Source organism: Urocitellus parryii, chromosome 11 (genome assembly GCF_045843805.1).
Source record: "Urocitellus parryii isolate mUroPar1 chromosome 11, mUroPar1.hap1, whole genome shotgun sequence".
Classification (NCBI taxonomy): domain Eukaryota; kingdom Metazoa; phylum Chordata; class Mammalia; order Rodentia; family Sciuridae; genus Urocitellus; species Urocitellus parryii.
In genome coordinates this window covers 58409386-58435294 of record NC_135541.1, presented here as the reverse complement: position 1 = coordinate 58435294, position 25909 = coordinate 58409386, and the positions used below count along the sequence as shown (strand labels likewise).

Genomic DNA, 25909 nt, shown 5'->3' with positions numbered 1-25909 from the left:
TATCACTCACTCAAAGAAACCTGGAACCAAACTGTCTGAAATATTTAGCAAAAAAATACTTTTACCTGCCTGAAGAAAACAAATTAACCAGCTGATTTCATAAGGTTCTTTCTATACTAAGAGCTGTTAAGTGTGTGACACTTAAACTAATATATAACAAGAGACATGCAACAAATGTAATAATAATAATAATAATAATAATAATAATAATAATAATAATAATAAATATAGATTTTTACTTACAGAAGCCAAACTCTGTGCAGAACCTGAGTATTTACTGAAAAGTCCTCCATTAGCAAAGTTACAAGACTGAGATCCTTTGTCTTTGGTGGAACTTAAAGATAATGTCAAATTCTGTCTACTACTGGAACAACTTGAACCTATTAACAAACATACAAATATTTAAAGTATCAATAATTTTAATAATAATTTTCATGTAAAATTTGAAATTTATATTATATTCATTCAGAAAGCTTCTAATTTTTAAAACATACTCCATTCACCTGAACAAATTATCAAATGTACAATAGTATTAATATTTATATCTCTAATCATTTTTAAAACATTTTTAGGTGTAGATGGACACAATATCTTTATTTATTTTATTTTTGTGTGGTGCTGAGGATCAAAACCTGTGTCTTACATGTGTAAGGTAAGTGCTCTACCACTGAGCTACAACCGCAGCCCACGATCTCTAATTTTTTTTTAATATTTATTGTTTGGTTGTAACTGGAAACGATATCTTTATTTTATTTACTTATTTTTATGTGGTGCTGAGGATCGAACCCAGGGCCTCCCACGTGCTAGGGGAGTGCTCTACTGCTGAGCCACAATCCCAGCCCCTCTAATGTTTTTAAAGCTGCTAAAATTTGCTTCTGAAATTAAGAGTCAGTTCACCTAATTAATCAAGAAAATTTAAATGGTCTATTATAATCACTATGAAATCACTAACAACTATTAAACTTCAAACTGTACATTATAACAAAGCAATTCCTTTCCTGAATTATATCTAAACCTTACCCACATTGTATTACATTCAGTTTTTTGTACATCTCTCTCCTCCATCCATCTATCCACTTTTCTGGGGCAGATGGCATATCTAAGTTTTTCTTAACAGACCAGGTAAGACACTTCTAGATTCAAATCCCAGTACTTTAAAATTATACAGCCTTGGGTAAATCACTTAACTTTTACTTATCTCAATTTTCCTTTATATATAAAAACGAACAATCACATAGAGTTTTGTAGTCCTAATTCACAGGACTGCTATAAAGTTAAATAAAGCATCTGTCTAAAACCTAATAAAATTTCAATGAATGATAGCAATCACTACTGCAATGTTCACTGTGCTTGGTGCAAATTGTTGCTCCTTATGTGCTGGACAAATGTATCATGAAAGAATATCATACACTAAATAAAAAACTGAAAATTCTAGCATGTTCAAGAAAGTATTTTTATTGCTACAATTTAGCAATATATACCATATCTCTAACAAGAATTATGAATTCTTTAAAATTCAGCAATTCTTCTACAACTAAAGATTCTGAGGAAATAAAAAAATATGTGCAAAATAAGAAAACCATGAACATACGACAATGAACAATAATGGAAATGCTTAAATAGATTAGGGTACATTTGTACAAATTTAACCTAAATTATATATAAAAATGATAGTACAGATATATTTTTATAGACCTGGAAAGCTATTCTTAATACAAATTTACTTATAGATAACAGCAAATTTTATACCTCAATATAATTAGGTACAAATACAAATGGAAAGACACACTAAAGCACAATCAGTAGCTATTTCTGTGCAGTAGAATTTCAAGTGATTTTAATTTTTTCTGTTTACTTTTCTATATTTTCTAGTCTTTCTAAAATGTTTAATTACTTACAAGTTAAATATTAAGGAAAAAATTTTGAAGACTGAAATGCTGAAATCCCTGTATTTCATGCATGATTTACACAAGAAATTTCTTCTGTGGACTTGGTTCAGCTATTTTCACATACCTTTGTCTGATGCTGCTCTTTTAGTGTACTCCAGTAAGAGGTGCTCTGGTTCCCATGGTAATACTTTTCCTTTCTTCTTTCCACGTTTTCTTTTAAAGTGATGGGCCAGAAAAACTACAGATATAGCACTCACTGCAGTTACAACAAACAACTTTTTAGCTACCGGCGAAAATTTGATCTGGAAAAGATGCAGTTAGTTTGAAAAAAAATCTCTTTTATTTGTCCAATAAAAATAAAAGCATAATACTAAATTCATTCTTTATCTAAACTACTTATAAATATTACAAGGAGAATACAATTTTACTCTTTTACAAATAACAGTTTGATGTAAAGAAAATTTTTAATATAATAATTTATTACTCACTTTTCTGAGGTTCTCAAATAAAAAATATGGCCCCAAAGTTGGGAGAACAAAATAATTCAACCCTGTGAATTATTTTGAGCAAGTAATAATTAAACCATGCAACTAAAGCTGTATCAAACAAGATTTTTTATTACAGAAATGATTAAATCAAACTTTTATTTATTTATTTTTAAATATTTATTTTTTTAGTTCTAGGTGGACACTATATCTTTGTTTTATTTTTATGTGGTGCTAAGGATCAAACCCAGTGCCTCATGCATGGTAGGTGGGCACTCTACCACTGAGCCATAACCCTAGCCCCTAAATCAAACTTTTAAAAAATCTGTTCTATTAGTTATACATGACAGTAGAATGCATTTTGACACATTATAAACAAATAGAGCACAACTCCTCATTCCTCTGGCTGTACATGGTGCATCGTCACACTGGTAGTATAGTGTAATCATACATGTATATAGGGTAATAATGTCTGTCTCATTCCATCATCCTTCCCACCCCGATATCCTTTCCCCTCCCCCCACTCCCCTCTGCCCAATCCAAAGTTCATTCATTCTTCCTTACCCACCCCCCATAAATCAAACTTTTAAACTGACCCAATTTTTAAAAAATTACCTGGAAATCTAAGCCAACAAAAGTTAACTCAATTTCTAAATACCATATAAATAAGCCATTTATTTTATTCATGAATTATTCAACAAATCAAATATCTGATACTCAAATAAGATACTCTGAATCTTACAAAGTACCAAGAATGTGCTATGAATTAAAATCTTCTTGTAATTCTATTCAACATATACTAAGTGTCTACCACTGATTAGGAAACATTTAGTATATAGAGGTCACAGATGTTGACTCCATCAAATAGTATAATAACTCACAGTAGAGACAGATATATTGGCAAATAATTACAAAACACTGTGACAGATACAGTTGTATGAGGACTAAGTACTAATATCATATCAAGAAGTAATTAACTTTCTCTCAGGGGACAGACTTTACTATTCATCTCAAATGCAGAGAAACTATAAAATAAAGCTAACAGATTGGAACACAGCTGGAAAAAGTGTCACTACCAACCTCATAGCAAAAAATAAAGTCAGACAAATGGCTGGTTCTCAACTTCTTGAACCCAAGTCATCCATACAGAAAATCAAAATAGAAAAAATAGAGCTAAATTGTATCCTAGAACAAATGAACCTAACAGAACATTCCATCTGAAATATACATTCTTCTCATGAGTACATGGAACATTCTCCAGGATAGATCATGTGATAGACCAAAAAAAAAAAGTCTCAACAAATCTTTAAAAATTAAAATCATATTGAGCATCTTTTCTGAGTACAATGCAATAAAGCTATTAATCAAGAGCAAGAAAAACTTCAGAAAATACAAATACATGAAAATTAAACAACTTACTCTTGAATAACCAATAGACTGTGGAAGAAATAAAAAATATTTAAAATTTCCTGGGGGGAGAAATGAAGAAACAACATAAAAACACATGGGATATAGTAGCAAAAGCAGTAGGATAGGTTTATAGATATCAATGTCTACATCAAGAAAGAGAATAGGTATCACACACTGTAATCCTAGTGACTTGGGAGGCCAGCCTGGGCAACTCAGCAAGACCGTCTCAAAATAAAAAAATAAAAAGGTTTGGGGATGTGGCTCAGGCTCAGTGGTGGAACACCCCTGGGTTCAATGCCCAGTACTGAAAAAAAAAAATAAAGAGAAGAAAGATTTCAATTACAACAACAACAACAAAACAACCACCACCTACCACCACATCTCGAGGAATAAGAAAAACAAGAACAAACCAAACCCAAAATTAGTAGAAGGAAAAAAATCAAAGATCAGACAAGAAATAAATGCAATAGAGGGGGAAAGAAAACATAAATACTAAAAAGCCATCAGAGAGCTAGTTCTTTCAAAAGATATATAAAATTGACAGACTAAGAAAAATAGAGAAAACTTAAGTTAGTGTTCCATTATCTAAGATATGGATAATATCTAAGATAATAAATATATAAAAGATTTATTTTGGCTCATAGTTTTAAGGTTTCAATACATGATCAGTTGGCCCCATTGCTTTGGGTGAAGCAGCAGATCATGGTAGCAGCAAAACCACTTCATGGTCAGAGGAGTGAACATGAACAAAGAACTGGGTCCCACAGTCCTCTTCAAAGGCATACCAAGGGCAACCAAGTTGGTAAAAAGGAAGTCAAGAGACAGAGACCTCTCATATGTACTCACCTCCTAAAGGCCCTACCACCTCCCAAAAGCACCATAAGGCTAGGAAGCAAGCCTTTGCCACATGGACTCTTGAGGGATACTTATCCAATCCATAGCAATACTCCAATAAAATCAAACACATTACAACTGACAGCACAGAAATACAAAGAATCATTATAGATTATTATGAACAGTTACAAGCTAACACATTTGATAACTCAAAAGGACAAATTATGGACACATACCCTTTGGTAGGGTGTTTTTTTTGTTTTGTTTTGTTTTTGTTTTTGTTTTTGGTGGTGCCAGGGATTGAACCCAGGGCGTTGTGCATGGGAGGCAAGCCCTCTTCCAACTGAGCTATATTCCTAGCCTCATTTAGCAAGGTTAAATCATAAAGAAATACAAAAATCAGGCATGATGGTCATGCCTGTAATAAAAATTCAAGGCCAGGCTGGGTAACTTAATAAGACCCTGTCTCAAAATAAAAATTAAAAAGGGTGAGGGATATAGCTCAGTGGTGGACTACTTGCCTAGAATATGTGAGGCCCTGGGTTCAATCCCCAGTACCACACACAAAAGTTTTGTTTTCACTATCATCAAGTGGGGTTCATCCCAGGGATGCAAGGATAGCTCAAAATATATGAATCAATAAACAAAATAAATCACACCAACAGATTGAAACACAGAACTCACATGATCATCTTAAGAGATGCAAAAAAAGCATCTGATAAAAGTCAACACCCCTTAATGACAAAAACACTGAAGGATGTTTTGAAAGAATATATATCAACATAACAAAGGCCATACATAATAAGCCAACAGCTAATATTTACTAAAAAAAAGAAAATTGAAAGCTTTCTAAGATCTGGAACAAGCCAAGGATAACCACTTTCACCACTTTTGTTCAATACAGTAGCCAGAACAATCAGATAGAAGAGATAAAGGGCAATCAAGTTGGCAAAAAGGAAGTCAAATTGTCACTGTTTGCAGATGATGTGATCATATATAAAGAAAACCCCCAAAGACTCCACCAAAAAACTAGAACCAATAAACAATTTAGAAATTTGCAGGATATAAAATCAAAATTTAAAATCTGCAGCACTATTATATGTCAATAGCTAATTGCCTGAAATAGAGATCAAGAAAGCAACCTGATTTATAAGAGCTATCAAAAAAAATACAAAAAACTTAAACATAAATTTAACCAAAGAGAAAATATCTCTACAACAAAAACTATAAAACTCTGATGAGCTGGGTGCTGGTTTAAGCCTGTAATCCCAGTAAGTGTGGAGGCTGAGGCAGAGGATCACAAGTTTAAAGACAGTCTCAGCAACGTAGGGAGGCCCTGTCTCAAAACAAAAAAGAAAAAAGGTTGGGGATGTGGCTTAGTGGACAAAGAAAATTTTTTAAAGGTGAAAAAATTTGAAGAGGACACAAAAAAGTTGAAAAACATTCTATGTTAACAGAAATAAATATTGCTAAAATGACCTTGCTACCCAAAGCAATCTACAGATTTAATGCAATAAATAAAATACCAAAGATATTCGTCACATAACTAGAAAAACAATCTTAAAATTTGTACAGAACCACAAAACCCCCAAATAGCCAAAGTAATCTTGAGGAAAAGGAACTAAGCCATAAGCATTACACTACCTGACTTCAAAATATACTGCAAACCTGTCATAATCAAAACAGAATGATTTTTGGCATTAAAAACAGACACACAGACTAATGGAACAGAATAGAGAACCTAAAGGTAAACATGTACAATTACAGTCAGCTGTTTTTTTAAAAAAGCGCTAAGAACATACACAGAAGAAAGGACAATGTTTTCAGCAAAATGGTGCCAGGAAAACTAGGTATCCACACACAAAGGAATGAAACTAGACCCCTATCTCTCATCAGTTACACTAGTTGCAAAAATCAGTGCACCGAAGAGCCACTCCATTTTGCCTTGAAACTATGAAATGACTACAGAAAAACATAAAGGAAATGTTTCAGGATATTGGAATGAGCAAGGGTTTTCTGGTCAAGACCTGAAAGGCATAAAACAAATGCAAAATGGGATCACATCACACTAGAAGTTTCTGCATAGCAAAAGAAATAATCATCAGAGGGAAAAGATAACCTATGGTACAGAACAAATACTTGCAAACTAACAGCTGACAAGGGCTCATATCCAGGGTATGGAACTCAAAAACTCAGTATCACTACTGTCATGTATAACTACTTAGAACAACAACAACAACAACAAAAACCCATCAGTATAAAAAAAAAGCCAACTCAGTTAAAATATGGACAATATAGGGCTATGGGTGTACCTCAGTGGTAGAGCAGAAGCCAAGCATTCATGAAGCCCTGGACTCAATTCTCAGGACTAGAAAACAAAATATAACATGAAAGACCTAAACAGACATTTCTCAAAAGATGGCCATAATCTCAGCTACTTGGGAGTCTACTTGAGGCAGTAGGACTGCAAGTTCAGGACAGCCTTAGCAACTTAGCAAGAACTTTCATCAAAGATAAGGGCTGGGGATGTGGCTCCTGGATGTTCAATCCTCAGCACCACAAAAACAAAGAAATAAAAGAAAAATAAATAACACTAGGAATCATCTAGGAAATGCAAATCAAAATCACAATGAGGGACTTGGAATATAGTGCAGTGGTAGAGCATTTGCCTACTACATGAAGCCCTGTATTCAATCTCCAGCATGAAAAAATAAGCAAGCAAACAACAATAACAAAAAACTACAGTAAGCTAACACCTTACTCCAGTAAAAATGGCTATTGTCAACAGGTGCAATTAAGATCTCTGTAATCTTAGCAACTAATGGAGGCTGAAGGCAAGAAGACTACAAGTTCGAAATCAGCCCTGGTAACTTGGACCCTGTCTTAAAATAAAAAAATTAAAAATGGCTGGGGATGCAGTTCAAGGTAGAACTAGAAGGTCCTGGGTTCAATTCCCAGTTCCAAAAAAAAGAGAACATTTTCTTTTTTAAAAAAACATATTTATTTTTTAGTTTTAGGTGGACACAATATCTTTTTTAAAAAAATATTTTAATTTAATTTATTTATTTTTATGTGGTGCTGAGGATAGAACCCAGGGCCTTGTGCATGCTAGGCGAGCACTCTACGGCTGAGCCACAACTCCAGCCCTAGGTGGACACAATATCTTTATTTTTATTTATTTATTTTTTTTTTAAAGAGAGAGTGAGAGAGGAGAGAGAGAATTTTTTAATATTTATTTATTTATTTATTTTTAGTTCTCGGCAGACACAACATCTTTGTTGGTATGTGGTGCTGAGGATCGAACCCGGGCCGCACGCATGCCAGGCGAGCGCGCTACCGCTTGAGCCACATCCCTAGCCCTTTATTTTTTATTTTTATGTGGTGTTGAGGATCGAACCCAGTGCCCCGAGCATGCCAGGTGAGCGCACCACCACTTGAGCCACATCCCCAGCCCAAAAGAACATTTTCAAAAAGACAAAAGATAACAAATGCTAGCAAGGGGGTAGAGAAAAAGGAACACTTTTTGCACGCTGTTGGTGGAAATGTAAACTGGTACAGCGATTATGGAAATCAGTATGGAATTTCCTCAAAAAAATTAAAAACAGGGGCTGGGGATGTGGCTCAAGCAGTAGCCTGCTCACCTGTCATGTGCGGGGCACTGGGTTCAATCCTCAGCACCAAATAAAGATAAAGATGTTGTGTCTGCTGAAAATTAAAAAATAAATATTAAAAAAATTCTCTCTCTCTCTCTTAAAAAAATTAAAAACAGAACTACAATATGATTTAGCAATCCCACTATTAGGTATATATCTGAAGGAAATAAATCGTATGTTGAATAGACAACTGTACTCCCATATTTACTACAGCATAATTCACAACAGTCATGAAATGAAAACAACCTAAGTGTCTTATCAACTGATAAATGGTTATAGAAAATGTGGTACACAATGGAATATTACTAATCCATTAAAAAGAATGAAATCCTATCATTTCATATAATAATAACATGGGTGAAACTGGGCATCATTATATTAAGTGAAACACTAGGCACAGAAAGATTGTATATGCTGAATCTAAAAAAAGATGATAGCTTAGTAGTTGAAAGTAGAACATTGTTTACCAGAGGCTAGGAAGAGAAGAGAAAAAGGAAGGGAAAGAGAAAGATTGATCAATGAGTAATAAGTTGTAGTTAGATAAGAGTAAGAAGTTCTGGTGTGCTATTGTAGAGTGACCACAGACAACAATTACATGTTTCAAAAAGCAAGAAAGGCCAGGCATGATGGCACACACGTATAATCCTAGCAACTCAGGAAGCTAAGAAAAAAAGGATCACAAGTCCAAAGCCAGCTTCAGCAAATTAGCAAGGCCCTAAGCAACTTAGCATGACTATTTCAAAATAAAAAGGGCTGGGGATGTGGCTTAGTGGTTAAGCACCACTGGATTCAATCCCTAGTACAAAAGAAAAAAAAAAAAAAAAACAAGCAAGATGGAAAGATTTTGTATGTTTTCACCATTAAGAAATGATAAAAGTTTGAGGAAAGAGTTTTAACCTGACTTAAACATTATACAGTGTATACATGCCATCAAAACATTATGATACCTGATTAATATGTACAACTTTTAATATGTACATCTTTTGTTTTTAGCCAGGCTTGCTGGTGTGCACCTGTAGTCCCAGCTATTCAGGAGGCTAAGGCATGAGGATCACTTGAGCCCAGGAGGTAAGAGACCAGCCTGGGCAATATATTGAGACCCCATCTCAGGGGGTCTCAATATCCAAAGTGAGTGAAAGGAAAAATATCCCATAGAAATAGTAACCAAAGATTTAAACAGATCAATTTCAAGCAATGAAACTGAAGACACCATCAAAAGCCTACCCAAAAGGAAAAGCTCAGGACTCTCAGCTGAGTTTCACCAGACCTTCAATGAAGAACTAACACCAGTCCTCCTCAAATTATTTCATGAAATAGAAAAGAAAAGAAGGAAACCCAAACTCAGCCTATGAAGCTAGTATAATCCTGATACCAAAACCAGACAAAGACACATTAAAGGAAAGAAAACTTCAGACCAATATGCCTGATGAAGATAGATACAAAGATTCTTAATAAAATACTGGCAAATCACATATAAAATACTGGCAAATAACATAATAAAAAGATAATGCACTATGATCAAGTGGGGTACATCCTAGGGACACAAGGTTGGTTCAACTTATGGAAATCAATAAACGTAATTTACCACATCATTACATTTAAAGACAAGAATCACATGATTATCTCAATAGATGCAGAAAAAGCATTTGACAAAAGACAGTATCCATTCATGTTCAAAACACTAGAAGAACTAGGGATAATAGAAACATACCTCAACATTGTAAAAGCTATATACATTAAACCCAAGGCCAACATCACTCTAAAAGGATTGAAAGCAGTCCTTCTAAAAACTGGAACAAGACAGGGATGCCCTCTTTTCCCATTTTTATTCAACATAGTCCTTGAAACTCTAGCCAGAGCAATTAGGCCCAAGAAAGAAAGTAAAGGAATACAAATAGGAAAAGAAGAGCTCAAACTATCCCTATTTGCCAAAGACATGATCCTATATTTAGAAGACCCAAAAATTCCTTCAGAAAACTTCTAGAACTCATAAATGAATTCAGCAAAGTAGCATAATATAAAATGAACACCCATAAATCAATTGTGTTCCTATACACCAATGATGAATCAGCTCAAAATAAGCTCAAAAAATAAAGAAAATATTTGGTGATCAATCTAACAAAAGAGGTGAAAGACCCCTATACTGAAAACTACAGAACACTAAAGAAAGAAATTGAAGAAGATCTTAGAAGATGAAAGATTTTTCATGTTCTTAGATAGACAGAACTAATATTGTCATAATGGCTATACTACCAAAAGCACTATACAGATTTAATGCAATTCCTATTAAGATTCTGATAATGTTCTTCATAGAAATAGAAAAAGCAGCCATGAAATTCATTTAGAAAAAATAAGAGGGCCCAGAATAGCCAAAGCAATCCTTTGCAAGGAAAGTGAAGCAGGAAGCTTCATAATACCAGGCATTAAATTATACTACAGAGCTACAGTAACAAAAACAGCAATGGTATTAGCACCAAAACAGACATGAAGACCAATGGAACAGAATAGAAGACAGAGACAAACCCATATAAATATGTTGATGCCAACACATAAGAAGAAGATGGGGAACAGAAGTTCAGTGGATTAGACAAGAGGAATAAAGGGAAGAGAGGGGGAATAGGAATAGGAAAGAGTGGAATGAATTGAACATAACTTTCCTATGATTATATATGAATGCACTATGAGTGAAAATCCACATCATGTACAAGCACAAGAATGGGATCCTAATTAGAGTAAGTTATACTTCATGTATATATAATATGTCAAAATACACTCTACTGGGGGTCTGAGACTGTAGCTCAGTGTTAGAGCACTTGTCTAGTATGTGTGAGGCACTGGGTTCTATCCTTAGCACCACATAAAAATAAATAAAATAAAAGCATTCTGTCCATCTACAACTACAAAAAAAAAAAAACTAAAAAAAAAATGAAGGGGTAGGGCTGGGATTGTGGCTCAGCGGTAGAGCGCTCACCTAGCATGGGAGGGACCCGGGTTCGATCCTCAACACCACATTAAAAAAAAAAATAAAGGCATTGTGTTAAAGAAAAAAAAAAGAAGGAGTAATAAAAAATTTATCACAGTAAATAAACCCCTTAGCTCTAACATAAAGAGCACTCTATTCAACAACATCAATATATATATATATATATATATATATATATATATATATATACTTCTCACATGCATGTACAACATTTTCCCATGTAGCCCAGATATTAGACCACAAATTAAGTCTTAATAGATTTAAAAAGACATCCATCATACAAAATTATCTTTTCTAACCACAACAGGATGAAGTGAAATCACTAAGAGGTAAAACTAAAAACTTTCCTAATTGTGTAAATTAAACACACGCTCAAACAACCAATGGATCAAAGAAGAAATCACAAGGGAAATTACAAAATACTTAAGGCAAATGAAAATGAAGACATAACATGACTACTGGATGCCAAGAGCATCAAGAGGTATGGGTAAGTATTGACAAATAATTATAGTTTTGAGTTTTACAAGATGAAAAAGTTCTGGAAATTGGTTGTACAACATGACCATTCTTAATGCTACTGAACTATATACTTAAAAATGGTCAAAAATGGCAAATTTTATATTATATGTCTTTTTACTATAGTACAGTTAAAAGGACTATAATGGTGAGAATAAGTCTTTTGAAAATAATAGTAATAGACTGCATAAATTCACTTAAGATAGAAAAAACAATTTTAAGTTATGCATTTTTTAGTAACTAAATAAAACCAAAAACAAAACAGGAAATAATACAAATCAAGTAGGTTTTATATTAATAAACATTCTGAAAAATACCATATAAAACCTCAGGGGTTGGAGGATGTAGCTTAGGGGTAGAATGCCTACTTGGCATGTGTAAGGCCCTGTGTTTGATTCACAGTATCAAAAAGTAAAATTCCCAACTGAAACTGAAATACTGGAAACAAAATATGCTCTGAGCAATAAACTTATCATTCAACTATGTATTTACTTCTTTTGTTTACCTGGGAGAGAGAATTGTACCAAGACAGAGGAAGATCAAACACTCTTAATGCTGCTGTCTTCAAGGAAAACTGTGATTCCCTTACTGTTTCTTCTGACATGACTCCTCTTGTAATCTACATTAATTGAAACATTAAGAACTTATTAGTCACAAAGATTCCTGGTTACTTTGCCAACGAAAGTTACAAATTAAAACTACCAGCCTTTTCTAGGGGAGTTAATTATTTATCATTTACAATTGAGCTGAAATTATATTTATTATATTTATTAATCATCAAGGCATCAAAATAGAAAATAAGCTAGATTTGCACTTAATCTTAGCCAAAAGGCCCAGAAGTGATGAAAATGATCTATAGCAGGGCATAGTGGAACACATCTGTAATCCCAACAGTTTGGGAGGCTGAGGCAAGAAGATCGAAAATTCAAGGCCAGCCTCAGCAATTTAGAGAGACCATAGCAAGTTAATGAGAATCTGTTGCAAAATGTAAAATAAAAGGACTAGGGGGACTGTGGTTGTAGATCAGTGGTAGCACACTTGCCTAGCATGTGTGAGGCACTGGGTTCAATCTTCAGTACCACATAAAATAAATAAAGATATTGTGTTCATCTACAACTTAAAAAAATAAATAAATAAATAAATAAATAAATAAACAAACAATAAATGGACTGGGGATATAGCTCAGTGGTAAAGTGTCCCTGAGTTAAATCCTCAGTATCAAACAAAACAAAAACAAAAGAAAGAAAATTATCTAGATTTAAACTTTGAATTCAGGTAGTAAATTTTCCTTAGAAAATTACAAGCTCTAGATTCTCTCATCTCTGAGTAAATAAATTTATCAGCACTTAGCTGGTACAGTCACACATACCTATAATCCCAGTTACTTGAGAGGCTGAGGCACAAGGATGGGTAATTCAAGGACAGCCTAGACAACTTAGTGAGATCCTATTTCAAAGGGACAGGGATGTAACTCAGTGGTATGGTGCTTGTCTAATATGTGTAAGACCCTGGGTTCAATCACCAGTACTCCAAAAAACAAAACAAACAGACAAAAAACTACTTTAGATAATAATTTAAAATCTACTTCTTCCTATTGATTTCCTTCACATAAGACTTGAGGTAGGGAGTTGCTGAATGGAATCTGAAACAGACTTCTGGAGCTAGAAAAAAAATCTCAGAGCTGGGCTAGGTGGTGGCATACCTGTAATCCAAGTGGCTGGGGAGCCTGAGGCAGGAGGATCATGAGTTCAAAGCCAGCCTCAGCAAAAAGCAAAGCGCTAAGCAACTCTCAGTGACATTCTGTCTCTAAATAAATACAAAACAGGGCTGTGGATGTGGCTCCATAATCCAGTTCAATTACTGGTACCAACAACAACAACAAAAAAAAACTCAGAATTCACTAACTCAGAACTCCTGCATTTATCCCTCTACTGATTCGTTTAAAAATTTTTTCAAAGAAATACCAAATACATGTTATGCTTTTTTGATATTATTTTAATGTGTGCTCTTTCTCTTGAAGGGAAAATCAGATGTTTACTTTTTTTTTTTTTTTTCCTCCAAGAGATGGGTCTCCCTAGGTTGCCCAGGTTGACCTATGACTTCTGGACTCAAGTGTGTAGCCTCTCCAGTAGCTGGAACTCCAGGGAGGAACCATGTACCCAGTCACAAAAAGTCAGATTTTTATTATTTATTTGCTTTTTAAAATAGTTTTAGTTGTATATGGATATAGTAACTTTATTTTTTTTATGTGGTGCTGAGGATTGAATCTAGTACCTTACATGTGATAAGCAAGTACTCTATCTCTGACTCACAAACCCAGCCCCCCAAAAGTCAGATTTTTTAAAAAGGAGGCAGATGTCACTCAGAGAGGTCCTTAAGGTAGTAGGCCCCTCATAAGAACATGAGGGCTCTCATGGTCTGGATCTCTGCTTCATAGACCTGGAAACTCAATTTTATTGGTGTATACAGTTGAACATCCACTAAAGGTCACATGCATTCATTTATCATTGAGAAATACTCATCTAGTGATCAAAATATTTATACATGCTACAAAACATACTCTAAAAAAGAAGATTGTAGAAAGCTAAGTTAATCAGTCAAAAAAGGTTGCCTAGTGAGCATAATCAAAGGGTCCTGAGGAACATTTCATTCAAAAAAAGAAAAAAACATGAGAACCTTCTCTAGTAAACAAGAGAGTAATCTTTTCTGGTGACCAGGATATTTATACCAGCCAAATTTAGTATTTCTTTTCTTTGGACAGTGCTGTATATTTTCGAGGAGAAAATAAAAATTACCAATGATCCCCATATAGAAGTTTTTTTTTTTTTTTGCTATATTTTCCTTGAAGTCCTTTATTTCTGCATATATCTCTGTGCTTTTTCTAAACTCCAGTAGAGCATCCCCTTGTACTAACTCTCTTTTCAGAAGTGTTAAAACCACTGATTAAGTAGTGGTTTCCTTTCAAATCAAACACAGTAACACTTCTCAGGGTAGGATACTCCTACCGATACATACCTTAATCCTTACTAGTCACACTGCAATGTACCCTTGATTCCCCCTACCCATGTTTTAATTACTTTTAGACTCAGTATAATTAGTTTTATTGAAGTATATTATTCCAGCCAAGAAACTGTAATATTACACAATAATTTGAGAAATACAGAGGAAATCATGAACCAACAGTTAAGCCAGTGAAAATTATTTCTGTGGAAAATAAGGTCAGGAATGTAGGAGGGTTGGGAAGGAACCATGGCTGTTCTTTTTCTATAATAATTGATATTGTGCTAAATGATGCTCTGAAGGCACATCCAAAACCCACTAAAATATTTACTGTAAAAGGGAGGGAAAGCACATTTATTTTTGTCCCTCCCCTAAAAATTGACTCTTTTTTTTTTTTTTTTTTTGGTACTGGGGATTGGACCCAGGGGTACTTTATACCCCCATCTCTCTCTCTCTCTCTCTCTCTCTCTCTCTCTCTCTCTCTCTCTCTCTTTTTAATTTTGAGACAGGATCTCAAGCTGACACTGGCCTCCAATTTGCTATTCTCTGTCTCAGCCTCCAGAGTTATTGGGAGATTTTTTTTTTTTGAACATTTTTACTAATTAAATAGATTCTGGATCTATGTTACTGAACTGCAAAAAAAAAAAAAAAAAAAAAAAGAACAAATCCTGAGAGTAGTTCAAAATTTTCCACAATAAAGCATTTCAAAATTTTAAGCAGATAAGAAATAAAATAAAAAACACTTCAACCTGCTGCAGAGTAAGTCTCTTGAAGAATTCTGACAAATCTTTATTTTTGCATTCTTGATACTTTGTTTCCCTTAGTTGAAAATCTCTGCAGAAGTGGACTCTTAAGTTTAATGATTATTAACTAACTTTAAAAAACTATAAACATTTTAGTTGCTTTCAGAAGTATAGTTAAAATAAACACGAAAGCAGTTTCATGATTATTCAAATTTGTAAGAGGAGTCTAAAATATTACCAAAAATCAATGTACAGTCTGAATTTACACATCCTAAAATTCTACTTTGACTTTACAAAGCAAGGAAGTCTTAAATATCATGAAAATCCGACGTGAAACATAAATCTATACAACTGAACTCTTAGAAGATACTTTAAAGGCAGCGAAAAATGCTTAGTTACAACGATAATAAAATGGCAATGACAGTAATAATGGTCTGTAAGTCTGAGCAAGAACAAGATCTCTTGAAGTCCTCCTTCCAAAAAAAAAACAAAAACAGAATTTCAATTACAAGAAGGAACCCGATGACACAATCCTCAAAGTGCTAAATGATTCTCTGAAACCACCTTCAAAGCAACAATCTTCCACATCCTAAACCCACTGCCAGCTCACAAGCATCCAAGGGGAACCTAGGAGCCAGCTACCCCACCTCCAGCGTTCGGTCCGGAGCCCCCAAGGCGCTCTCTGCTGCTCTTTTTCTTTACCAAGAGGATCTGAAAGGGGCTCCCTCCCGGATGGGCTGCCCACACTGCCCACACCTGCTGTGGGCCACCCTGACTCGGCGCTCTCCTTGCGGATCTTGATCAGGCGAAGGGGCCTCCTGCTCTGGGTTTCTGCACCCCGCACCTAGTCCAGACTGCAAAAGCGGGCGCTGCAGCACGGACCCCGCCCTGCCCTGCCTCGCACCGCCCCGCGACGCCTACGGTGCCGCGATCCTTCTCTGCGGCCTCGCCCTCCACCCTTGTACCTGGCGCCTCAGGCCAGGTGCAGCCTGCCCACGCCCGCTTCGCGGCTGCAGCCTGGCTTGGAGATGTAGCTGCCTGACTGCCGGAGGCGGATTCCTTCCGGGGTCACGAGTGGGAAAGTGAAGGAAAAGTGGAGGGGGCCTTCTAGCCTTTCTACGTGAAGGGGTACGTATGAAGCGGCTCCCGCCATTTTTGTTTCGGGTAGAGGCTTTCAGGCTTTCCAGCTGAATGTGAAATCTAGAATTGCATCTTTTTACAAGCATGTCTAAAACTAGAATTGTAGTTGGTATACCTTTTAGGGGATCTAGGAATGTTCTGAATATCTGGTGAAAACTATGGAGACTTTCCCTAGAAAAATGCAAAGTCTTACTTATATATTATTAAAATAAAAAACTAGCTGGGTGCTGGGCGAGGTGGCACATACCTGTAATCCCAAAGATTGGGGACGCTGAGTCAGGAGGATGGCAAATTCGAAACCCCACTCAGCAATTTAGCAAGGTCCTAAACAACTGAGACCATGTCTAAAAATAAATAAAAAATAAAAGGGCTGGGATTGTAGCTCATTGGTTAAACACCCCTGAGTTCTGTTCCCAGTACCAAAAGCTACGTATAAACCAGGAGCGGTGGCACAAACCTGTAATCCCAGCAGCTGGGAAGTCTGAGGAAGGAGGATTGTAAATTTGAGGCCAGCCTCAATTTAGCAAGGCCCTACGCAATTTAACCAGATCCTGTCTCTCAGAAAATAGAATGGACTGGGGATGTGGCTCAGTGATCAAGACCCCTGGGTTCAATCCCTGGTACCAAAAAAAAAAAAAAAATATATATATATATATATATATATATATATATATATATATATATATATGCACACATACATATATATGTATATATGTAATAAATGATAATTTGAAACCAATCATGTATTCCCAAATTAAGAACTTCTGGGCCCAGTATGTACCTCCATGGTACTGCAGATGCTTAGATGCATGAAGCCCTGGGTTCAAACCCCAGAACCAAAACAACAAAAAAACCTTCTACCTAGACCCTCAGCCCTCAAATGAGTGAAGTTAAAAGGCATACTAAATCTGTATAAATTATGCATTTATTATTGATTTCAATTTCTCTTTAGCTTATGTCTCCCATGAAATTAGACAACCAAAAAATAATGACCAATTATGTGAGATAAGTCTCTGCTCTCAGGCTCTATGTAATAAATAGTACAGTAAATGGTGTAGGAAAACAAACAAAACCCAGGATGCTGTTTCTATGTGCAGTCCTGAGCCACAATATTCATCAGAACCACAGATTTGAGAGTTACAGTGGCTGAGCATATTTGTGGTGAAAAGCCAACATAATTTTTTTAAGGATAACTGAACTATGAGAGCAAATGCTATTATTCCTGTAAAAGGAACAAGAATGAAGAATCCTATTTTCAAAATTTAGCCAAAGGGAAAATAGGGAGAATGATAATTCCAAAGTGATGTTACTAGGGGGATAATAACTAAAAATGCACAGAATTAGTTCTACCTGAAAATATTTTTGCACTTATGAAATAATGGAGCTCTTGAGACTTGAAGAAACTGGAATTTGTAAGGCCATTTTTATTTCCCCAGTCCCTTCTTTGTTACCTCCCAGCTATTCTTATCTTTTTTCTCCTCTTTTACCCAAGTGTTTTTCAGGATGCATGTACAAATCAGAACTAAGCCAACCAAAGGCATCTAGAAGTCAGAGTATGGTTCCAGATGTGAATAAAAACCATCCATTCATATTAGAGTGGTACATACACATCCAAATAGAGCAGAATTAGTTCCTCACAAATGTTGCACATAGGGCTGGGGCTTAGCTCAGTGGTAGAACACTTGCCTTGCATGGGTGAGGCACTAGGTTTGCTCCTCAGCACCACAGAAAAATAGATATTGTGTCCATCTAAAACTAAAAAAAAAAAAAAATTAAAAAAAGTTTCACGTAGAATAACCATATAACCTGGAAATTACATTCCTAGCCAATACTCAAGAGACATGAAAACATACATCCAATCTTGTATACAAATATGCATAGCACCATTATTATTATCATTATATTTTGAGTACTAGGGATTGAACTCAGGGATATTCAACCACTAAGACCTATTTTGTATTTTATTTAGAGACAGGGTTAGCACCTTGCCATTGCTGAGGCTGGCTTTGAACTCTTGATCCTCCTGCCTCAACCTCCTGAACTGCTGGAATTACAGGCATGTGCCACCAAGTTCAGCAGCAGCATTATTCTTAATGGTCAAAAAGTGGAAACAGGGGGCTGGGGTTGTAGCTCAGTGGCAGAGAGCTTGCCTAGCATGTGTGAGGCACTGGGTTCGATCCTCAATACCACATAAAATAAAATAAAAGCATTCTGTCCATCTACAACTACAAAAAAAAAAAAAAAGTGGAAACAACCCAAAGTGTCCATTAACTGATGAACATGTTATAGTCACATAAAGAAATATTATTTGGCCATGAAAAGGAATCATGTACTGATAAATGCTATAAAGAGAACAAGGTTCAAAAATATTATGCTAAATTAGTCATAAAAGACCACATACAATATGATTCTACTTACATGAAATTTCCAGACTTAGGAAATTCACAGACATGAAGTAAATCTGTGGCCGTTTAGGGCTGGGAAGATAGGGAGAAATGGAAGTGACTGTTAAAGGGCACAGAATTTTTGGGGGAGTGGTGAAAATGTTTCTGGTGATGGTTACACAAATCTGAATACACTGAAAACAATTGAATTCACTTTAAATCAGTGAACTGTATGTGAATTATATCTCAAGTAAGCTGTTACCAAAACAAATTATTACTTCTTCCTCTCCTTCTCTTTTCTTCTCTTCACTTGTAACCTCAGCAACTTGGGAGGCTGAGGCAGGAGGATCACAAGTTGGAGGCCTGCCTTAGCAAGTTTAGGGCCAGCTTCAGCAATTTAGGGAGACCCTGTCTCAAAATTAAAAAAATATAAAAGGCTGAGGACATGGCTAGTGATAAAGCACCCTGAGTTTAAATCTTAATTACTGCAAAAAAAAGGGGGGGGGAAGACTATGAAAGTAGTAAAAGCCAGAGATCTAAGGCCAGAAAATTTTCTAGACCGTGATTTCACTGCACTGTCTCAGCATTTGTGAAAATGCTATGCTACTCCAATAAGAACCATTATGTTATACTGGGAGGTGTTTATATACTAGTGTAAAATAAATAATACACAATGTATGCATATTTCTAGTAAGAGTAAAGGTATATGTGTTTTCTCAGAAGTTACTTTAATATAAATAATAAGATTTAAGATAAACTACATGGAAATAAGAGTTCATGTTTTGCATTTCCAAAAAATCCTATGACACTACAGAAGTCTAGAAAACCATGTGCCATTGCTAAACTTAGTTTGAAAGCTGGGCAAGATGGCTTGCACCTCTAGTTCCAGCTCCTTGGGAGACTGAGGCAGGAAGATCTCTTGAGTCCAGGCATTTGGGGCTAACCTGAGCAACATAGCAAGATTCTGCCTCACATAAAAAGTAAATAAATAAATGATTTATGTGTTACATAAATATATTTGGTTTGAAAAAGTTGCATCTTCTATGTATTTAAATGAAGGAAATTTAGAAAAAGGCAAGACAATTACTGTTTCTTCAAATTAGAATATATATATATATATATATATATATTTTTTTTTTTTTTTTTTTTTTAGTATTGGCAATTGAAGCAAGGGGTGCTTTATACCTTAGCTACATCCCCAGCCCTTTTATTTATTTTTGTTAACCTGTATCTTGTTTTTTTTTTTTTTTTTTTTAAATCTTTTTTTTTTTTTTTTTTTTTTAAAGAGAGAGTGAGAGAGGAGAGAGAGAGAGAGAGAATTTTTATTATTTATTTTTTAGTTCTCGGCGGACACAACATCTTTGTTGGTATGTGGTGCTGAGGATCGAACCCGGGCCGCACGCATGCCAGGCGAGCCCGCTACCGCTTGAGCCACATCCCCAGCCCTGTATCTTGTTTTTTTTTTAATTGGTACATTATAATTATACAAATTGATGTGATTTGTTGTTACCTATTCATACATGCACATAATATAACAATATAATTTGGCCAATATTACTTCCCAGCATTTCCCTCCTTCTTCCCTGCCTCTGACCACTTTTTAATTTTTATTTATATTTATTTATTTTTATTTTTGGTATTGGGGATTATATCCACAGGTATATAACCACTGAGCCACATCCCAGCTCTTTTTTTATATTTTATTTAGAGATAGGGTCTCACTGAGTTGTTTAGGGACTCCCTATATTGCTGAAGCTGGCTTTGAACTCACAATCCTCCTGCCTCAGCCTCTGGAGCCACTGGGATTACAAGCGTGTGCCATCATACCTGGCTTTGTTTTTTATTTTGAGACGCTGTCTAAGTTGCTGAGACTGGGCCCAAACTTGCTAAGACTGGCCTCCTTCTTGTGGTTCTTTTGCCACAGCCTCCCACGTTGCTGGAGTTACAGGTGTGAGCCACTACTCTCAGCTGGAAAATATTTCTTAATTTCTTTATATTTTCCAATATAAAGAAATTAAGAAATATTTGTCTTCTTTTTAAAATAAGGTTATCAATTTGTTTATCTCCTACCTTGTATCGTGTACTATGCTGAATGCTGGAAATACTAGAATTAGTAAGGAAAATCCCTGCTCACAGTTTGGTTCAGGACATGGAAAAGTACAGAATAATGACATTACAATGTATTGCATAACCAGCAGTAATCACATCACTAGAGAATATGTTAAGGAATACAGTCAAAAAGAAAAGCTTACACAGACTGGAGAAGCCTCAAAAGCCTCCTCCTAGGAGACGTCCATTAAATGATGAGACGTCAATTAAATGAGTTCACTTTTAAGAGAGGGCAATTTTAACACTTACTGTTGTTTGTATTTTTTTTTTAATTTTTAGATGTTGATGGACCTTTATTTTGTTCATTTATTTGTATGTGGTGCTGAGAATTGAACCCAGTGCCTCACACATGCTAGACAAGCGCTCTGCCACTGAGCCACAACCCCAGCCCCTTATTGTTGTTTGTATTCTTGATAACTGCCATTCTGGTGTGAGATGAAATTTTAGAGTAGTTTTGATTTGCATTTCTCTAATTACTAGAGATGTTGAACAATTTTTCATATATTTGTTGATCAATTGTATATCTTCTTCTGAGAAGTGTCTGTTCAGCTCCTTAGTCCATTTATTGATTGGGCTGTTTGTTTTTTTTTTTGGTGGTAAATTTTCTGAGTTCTTTATATATCCCAGAGATTAGTGCTCTACTTGACGTGTGTGTGACGAAAATTTGCTTCCAAGCTAAAAAAAAAATAGCATCAGTTACAGCAATGATTCTCACTGATTTTGCTTCCTGGGGGACGTTTCATAATGTTTAGAGACATTTGTGTTTGTGTGACAAACACAAATGGGAGGAAGTGCTTCTAGCAAGTAGTGCGCAAAGACCAAAATGCTGTGAAACATTCAAATCCTACAAGGCATAGGAACCATCCCCAGCAGCAAAGATTTCTTTGATGCAGAATATCAACAGTGTAATTTTTTAGAAACCCTGAGCTACAGAACCCAAACCATTATTCTAAGAGTGAACAGATGGTAACAGATTCTTGGCAGGGGCCTCAAATGTCAATGCCAAATGCTTCTACATCCAAATTAAGCTACCACTATGTGGTAGTTTATGGGGGTGAAAAAGTTGGTGCTTCTCCCTCATCTCAAACCATCTCCAAAAGGCTTCAAGAGGACCATTTGGAAAGGATGACACACATCCATTAGAATCTTAGAAAATGAAACCTAATAATTGGCTCATATTTGAAAAGTCTTATGTCAAGAGACCAAAGCTTCTGAGCAGAAAATGCTCACAGGACTGATTAGGAATAGCCCACGCTTCATATATGTAGTGTGAGATACATATATTCATTTAAAGTGGACAAAGTGAGGGCCCCATGTAAGAGACCCCATTCAGGTGGGTCCTATTAAACAAGGCTGTTGACCTGAGGGATGTAGCTTCACTGGAGAGTGCTTGCCTAGCATGCCCAGAGTTCTGGGTTTCATCCCAGTATCATAAGAAAAAAGGGATGGGTCCCCAAGAACCAGAGGACTGAAATGTATGTCTTCAGTGGCCCCTCAGAAGGATAAATCACTGAGCCGCAACTTCACAAGAAAAAGCATCTTCTTAAGACAGCTGTACCTGGAGGGAAGTGACACCAGGCTAAAAATAACTACTCCAGTCCAGAAAGATTCTTTCTGTTCTTGTCTTCTCCCACCCTGGATGGGCACAAAATGAAAAGCTAGGCTGGGCGTAGTGGCACATGTCTGTAATCCTAGTGGCTTGGGAGGCTGAGGCAGGAAGATTGCAAGTCAATGGTGAGATGCTAAGCAACTCAGTGAGACCCTGTCTCTAAATAAAATACAAAATAGGGCTGGGGATGTGGCTCAGTGGTCAGAAATCCTCCAAGTTCAAACCCAGGTACTAAAAAAGAAAAAGGAAAAAAAAAAAAAGAAAAAGAAAAGCAAAGCTGGTCAGCCAGGGAGAACGGGAGGAGCAGCAGAGAATTTTTGAGCTTTGTAAGTCTGGGATTTTTTTTTTTTTGGGGGGGGGGGAATACCAGGGATTGAACTCAGATACTTAACTACTGAGCCACATCCCAGCCCTGTTTTGTATTTTATTTAGAGACAGGGTTTCACTGAGTTGCTTAGCACCTCACTTTTGCTAAGGCTGGCTTTGAACTCGTGATCTTCCTGCCTCAGATTCCTGAGCCTCTGGGATTACAGGCATGCACCACCAGGCCTGGCAAGTCTGGGAATTTTGACATGGTACCAGTCAGGTTTTTTTTTTGTTTGTTTGTTTGCTACATCCTCAGCTCTTTTTTTTTTTTTTTTTTTTTTTTTGAGCCAAGGTCTTGCTAAGTTGCTTAGTGCCTCTCTCTATTTTTTTTAATATTTATTTATTTTTTAGTTCTCGGCAGACACAACATCTTTGTTTGTATGTGGTGCTGAGGATCGAACCCGGGCCGCACTCATGCCAGGTGAGTGCGCTACCGCTTGAGCCAAATCCCCAGCCCTGCTTAGTGCCTCTCTAAGTTGCTAAGGCTGGCTTTGAACTTGTGATCCTCCTGCCTCAGCTTCCTGAGTCACTGGGATCACAGGCATACACAACCAGCTAGACAGGGTTTTTTAATACCAATATTTTAAAATTTTTAATAAATTACTGGAGGACTTTTCATTATATGAGACTAATTGGAAAAGCTAAAGTTTTTGCCTATGATATTGTCCTAGGAGTACAGAGAGACTGTTAGAGATTTTTGGGGACCACAGTGAGAAAGAAGAAAGTTGTTTTTTGTTTGCCCCCATAAAACCTATCTTGTTTAGCAACTAAAGAAAAATAGTTTATCTGGCACTTATAACCAAAAAACATGTTATAAGGAGTCAGTTTAAATTTAGTTCAAAATAGCACATCAAGGAATGTGACCAATTCCTTCTTGCCCTTCTCTTCCCCAGGGATATTGTCATATACGACCTTGAGAGGGCAAAACCACCCCTATTTGAGATATTTGAGTGCTTTCATGGTAGACTCTCGTGCTATTGTGGATAAATAAATAATGACTGTTCTCATTGAACTTAAGTTCAAATAGGCAAAAAACTAAGCATCCAAAAAAAAAAACCCTTAAAATACTTAAATGTTATAATAAATGATCTGAAGGAAACAAACAGGATGCTAAGATGGGAACAATGAAGTGAAGAGAACTATGTTAAACAGGAAATATTAGGTAGGGGTGAGCCAGGAAGTAAATGAAGGAAAGGGAATGGGAGTACCTGGGAAAGTATATCTGACTCAGGAATGGCATTTGCATAAGCTTATGAAGTCTCAGGTACATGAACATCAAAATGTATATTTTGGCTGGCAGAGGGGCACGTGCCTATAGTCCCAGCTATTCAGGAGGCTGAGGCAGAAGGATCCCTTGAGCTCAGGAGTTTGAGGCCAGCCTGGGCCACATAGCAAGATCCTATCTCTTCTTTTTCTCGGTGGTTCTGGAGATCAAACCCAGGGTTTGCACATGCTAAGAATATTACCACCAAGTGACACCCCAGCCCCCTTAAAAATATGTTTTTTGCGGGCTGGGGATGTGGCTCAAGCGGTAGCGCGCTCGCCTGGCATGCATGCGGCCCAGGTTCGATCCTCAGCACCACATACAAACAAAGATGTTATGTCTGCCGAGAACTAAGAAATAAATATTGAAAATTCTCTCTCTCTCTCTCTCTCTCTCTCTCTCTCTCTCTCTCTTTTTTTAAAAAAATATGTTTTTTGCATTGTTGTTATAAATTGTCATTACTCAGTTGCAAAAATGAGAAGGCATTTGTTTTGAAATGAGCATTCAATTATATTCCTTCCACCCTCCCTCTTTCTAACCTTCCTTTTCTCCTCCTTGTTTTCCTGTCATTTCTCCCCCCCCCCCCCCCCTTGCATTAACAGAGACTTCAGTATCGGGTCTGATGCATAGCTTTAGGTCATACAATTCATATTGTATTCTCCACAAATGGCTCCTCTGGAATTCCACTTTAGAATCGATGTAACGAAACTGAGCATCTACACTGTGGGATATGTAATATTTTTTCTCTCAGAGAGGGGATTTTGTTAATTGGCTTATTTCTCAAAATGGCCCCTCAAGAATTCCACTACAGAATCAGTGTGACTCAGCTGAATATGCACATGATGGAATGTATGCTTTCTTCTCTCCGAGAGAGCAGCTGAATGGTTTAATTCCCATTGAGAGTGCGCTCCCTTATAATCTATCAAGAGATATCCTTTGAGCCTGTCATGATGGCACATGCCTGTAATCCTAGCTACTGGGGAGGCAGAGGAAGGAGTATCATGAATTTGAGGCCAGCCTGGGCAGCTTAATGAAACCCCATCTCAAAAATTAATTAATTAATTAATTAATTAAATGGGCTGAGGATGTAACTCAGAAGTAGAATGTTCCTGGATTCAAACCTCAGTACCAGGTAAACACACACACACACACACACACACAAATATACATATATACATACATTTATACTATTTGAAGAAGGGTAAAGAATTAAGAATTCTGGATTGAATGATAAAAGATTAAAATGTAAATATCCAGGCATGAACTGAGATTGTGGGAATCTGTGGAAGATAAAATTGGCAGAAGTATTGAATTATGTCAGAGTGCATTTGCTTCATGAAGACCATTCCCTTGCAAGGAATTGACATGGTGTCCTTATGAGAGGTATTTGCCTATTCTCATCTAGGCACCATTCATATCTGCTTTGAATACTACATCATTTGCCTTCCCTGAATAGTGCCCTAGAACCCCTCTAGGACAAGTAAGCTATAAAGGACCTTAGTTACTAAGCAAGGTTGTGGGGGG

At 36.3% G+C, this 25909-nt stretch overlaps 1 protein-coding gene across 2 annotated transcripts in view; it reads right to left on the bottom strand.

The window, feature by feature from the left end:
* Positions 1-16627, bottom strand: part of Miga1 (mitoguardin 1) — an 80612-nt gene extending 63985 nt beyond the window's left edge. The window contains exons 1-4 of one of the 2 annotated variants that reach the window (XM_026409738.2): positions 16479-16627; positions 12276-12389; positions 2014-2191; positions 244-380 (exon numbers count right to left, since the gene is read on the bottom strand). In XM_026409738.2, coding sequence (XP_026265523.1) covers positions 244-380; positions 2014-2191; positions 12276-12374 — 414 coding nt within the window. In that variant the 5' untranslated portion in view covers positions 12375-12389; positions 16479-16627. The remainder of the gene's footprint in view (positions 1-243; positions 381-2013; positions 2192-12275; positions 12390-16478) is intronic. The other variant, XM_026409745.2, reaches the window with a different exon arrangement.
* Between the last annotated feature and the right edge of the window lie 9282 nt (positions 16628-25909).